The 1,811-nt window shown below is 62.5% G+C and overlaps 1 protein-coding gene across 3 annotated transcripts in view; it reads left to right on the forward strand.

Annotated features, from left to right (window-relative positions):
* Positions 1-773: 773 nt before the first annotated feature.
* Positions 774-1,811, forward strand: part of SEMA7A (semaphorin 7A, GPI membrane anchor (John Milton Hagen blood group)) — a 25,247-nt gene continuing 24,209 nt past the window's right edge. For 2 of the 3 annotated variants that reach the window (XM_011932906.1, XM_011932907.1), the window contains exon 1: positions 774-1,488. In XM_011932906.1, coding sequence (XP_011788296.1) covers positions 1,317-1,488 — 172 coding nt within the window. In that variant the 5' untranslated portion in view covers positions 774-1,316. Of the gene's footprint in view, positions 1,489-1,530; positions 1,640-1,811 lie in introns of those variants that run through there. The other variant, XM_011932908.1, reaches the window with a different exon arrangement.

A 1,811-nucleotide genomic window follows, 5' to 3' on the forward strand; every position in this document is an offset into this window, starting at 1 on the left:
GAGGGGACAACTGGAAGCAAAATGTAGAATGGTAAAGTCAAACTTCTTGGTAGCAACTTTCCTGGTTCCAGGGGGTAAAAACAACAACCAAATGGTCCTGGCCCCATGGAGCAGGGCAGAGGGCAGAGGGCAGCCAGCCCACCGCCTTTGCTGGTGTCTGCAGTGCGTGAATCATATCTAGGTCTGTGAGTTCTGAAGGTTGGATATTCACCTCTGCTCCTTCCTCATCCTGTCTTCTCTAGATAAGTACTTACTGAGATAAGTACTTACTGAGCTGGGTAGATTTTCCATTCATGGTTCCCTGGGGCATAAGTGGAGGTGGTAGATCTGGGCCCTCTCTGGTCTAGAGAGAGGAGACCCTTTTACAAAGGGCAGGCACGTAGTTCTGAGAGGAGGAAGAACTGATGGCAGAGCTGGCTGGGCTGCTCAGGTAACTGCAGAGGGTCTGGGCCTGGACCCCCCAAGGGAGTCCCCACTGAATGGTCAGATTGCCTGAGATAGGCAAGCCCTAGGTACTTTGTGGGCAGAGATCCCCTTAAGCTGCTCTCACCCTCCCTCCCCCACAGTGAGTCTTGGGCATGGGGGATGCTCCCCTCTCTACTTGGGGAAGGGGCCTTCCTAATTATATCCCCCTCCACTCACATGGAAATGAGTTTGGATTTTCTGAGCCTACACCAGCTGGCTGGGGGGGAGGCAGCCCAGAAGGCTGCTGGCTGGGGAAGGGAGGAGAAAGGAGAGGGAGGGGAAGGAGCCAGGCCAAGATGAAAAATTTCCAGTGTTCTCCCAGGCAGAGCAATAGCGGGTCCCTGAGTGCTCCCCACATATCATCGTTGTGCCTGCTGGTAGGCTCAGCAGGGAGCTGTGTCCACTTAGGCGAACCCATCCTCCAAGGACCATAGTCCTCAGGGTGCGAACCACTTAGCTGGCCATAGCAAGGTTGTTGGGTGTTGGACTCTTCTGTGCCCTTGGACAGAGGTCCTCCACGACTTCTAGGCCAATCTTTTTATGGGGTGCAGGGAGTGGAACTGAGGCCCAGAGAGGGGATAGGGCCTGCCGCCCCTGGCAGAAGACCACAAGTCTGGCTTGTCCGCAGCTGGGCTTTCCCTGTAGAGTTGCCCGGGAGAGGGTGGCGAAGGTTCCCCCAGCGGTTCCGCTCTCACTCAGGAAAGCCAGTGAGGCGAGAAAAGGCTGCGAGGGGCGGGGGGAGGGGCGGGGTGGGGTCAGCGTTGGCTCCGCCTCCTAGCGCTTGGGTCTGCCTGCGGCCGGGCGCTGGCTCAGTCTCGGCTGATTGCTGCTGTCGCTCCCGGGGCCACGGGATGACGCCTCCTCCGCCCGGACGTGCCGCCCCCAGCGCACCGCGCGCCCGCGTCCCTGGCCCACCGGCTCGGTCGGTGCTCCTGCTGCGGCTGCTGCTGCTGCTCTGGGCGGCCGCCGCCTCCGCCCAAGGCCACTCAAGGAGTGGACCCCGCATCTTCGCCGTCTGGAAAGGTAGGCGGCGCCGCGCGGCTGGTCGGGCGCGGGATCAGACGCTGCGCGGGGCGGGTGCGGAGTATGCTGCACCCGGAGGGAGTGCGTGCACTCGGCTCTGCGGGTCCCGGGCTGTCCCCGCGCTGTCCCCGCGTGGAGCGTGTGGCTTTGGGTGAGTGTGTGTGAGTGTGCGCGCTGGCACACCAGAGCCGGCTGTAACGCTGCGGCGAGCGAGCGGCGGGGCCGGAGCCCCGGCTAAGTCGCACCAAGTCGCTGGCAGCCGGGAGCCGCAACGCCCGGGCGCCAGGGGAGGGGGCGGGCCCCTCTCTCGGCCCCGAGCCACT

This window comes from Colobus angolensis, unplaced genomic scaffold, assembly GCF_000951035.1.
Source record: "Colobus angolensis palliatus isolate OR3802 unplaced genomic scaffold, Cang.pa_1.0 Scaffold99, whole genome shotgun sequence".
Taxonomy (NCBI): Eukaryota; Metazoa; Chordata; class Mammalia; order Primates; family Cercopithecidae; genus Colobus; species Colobus angolensis.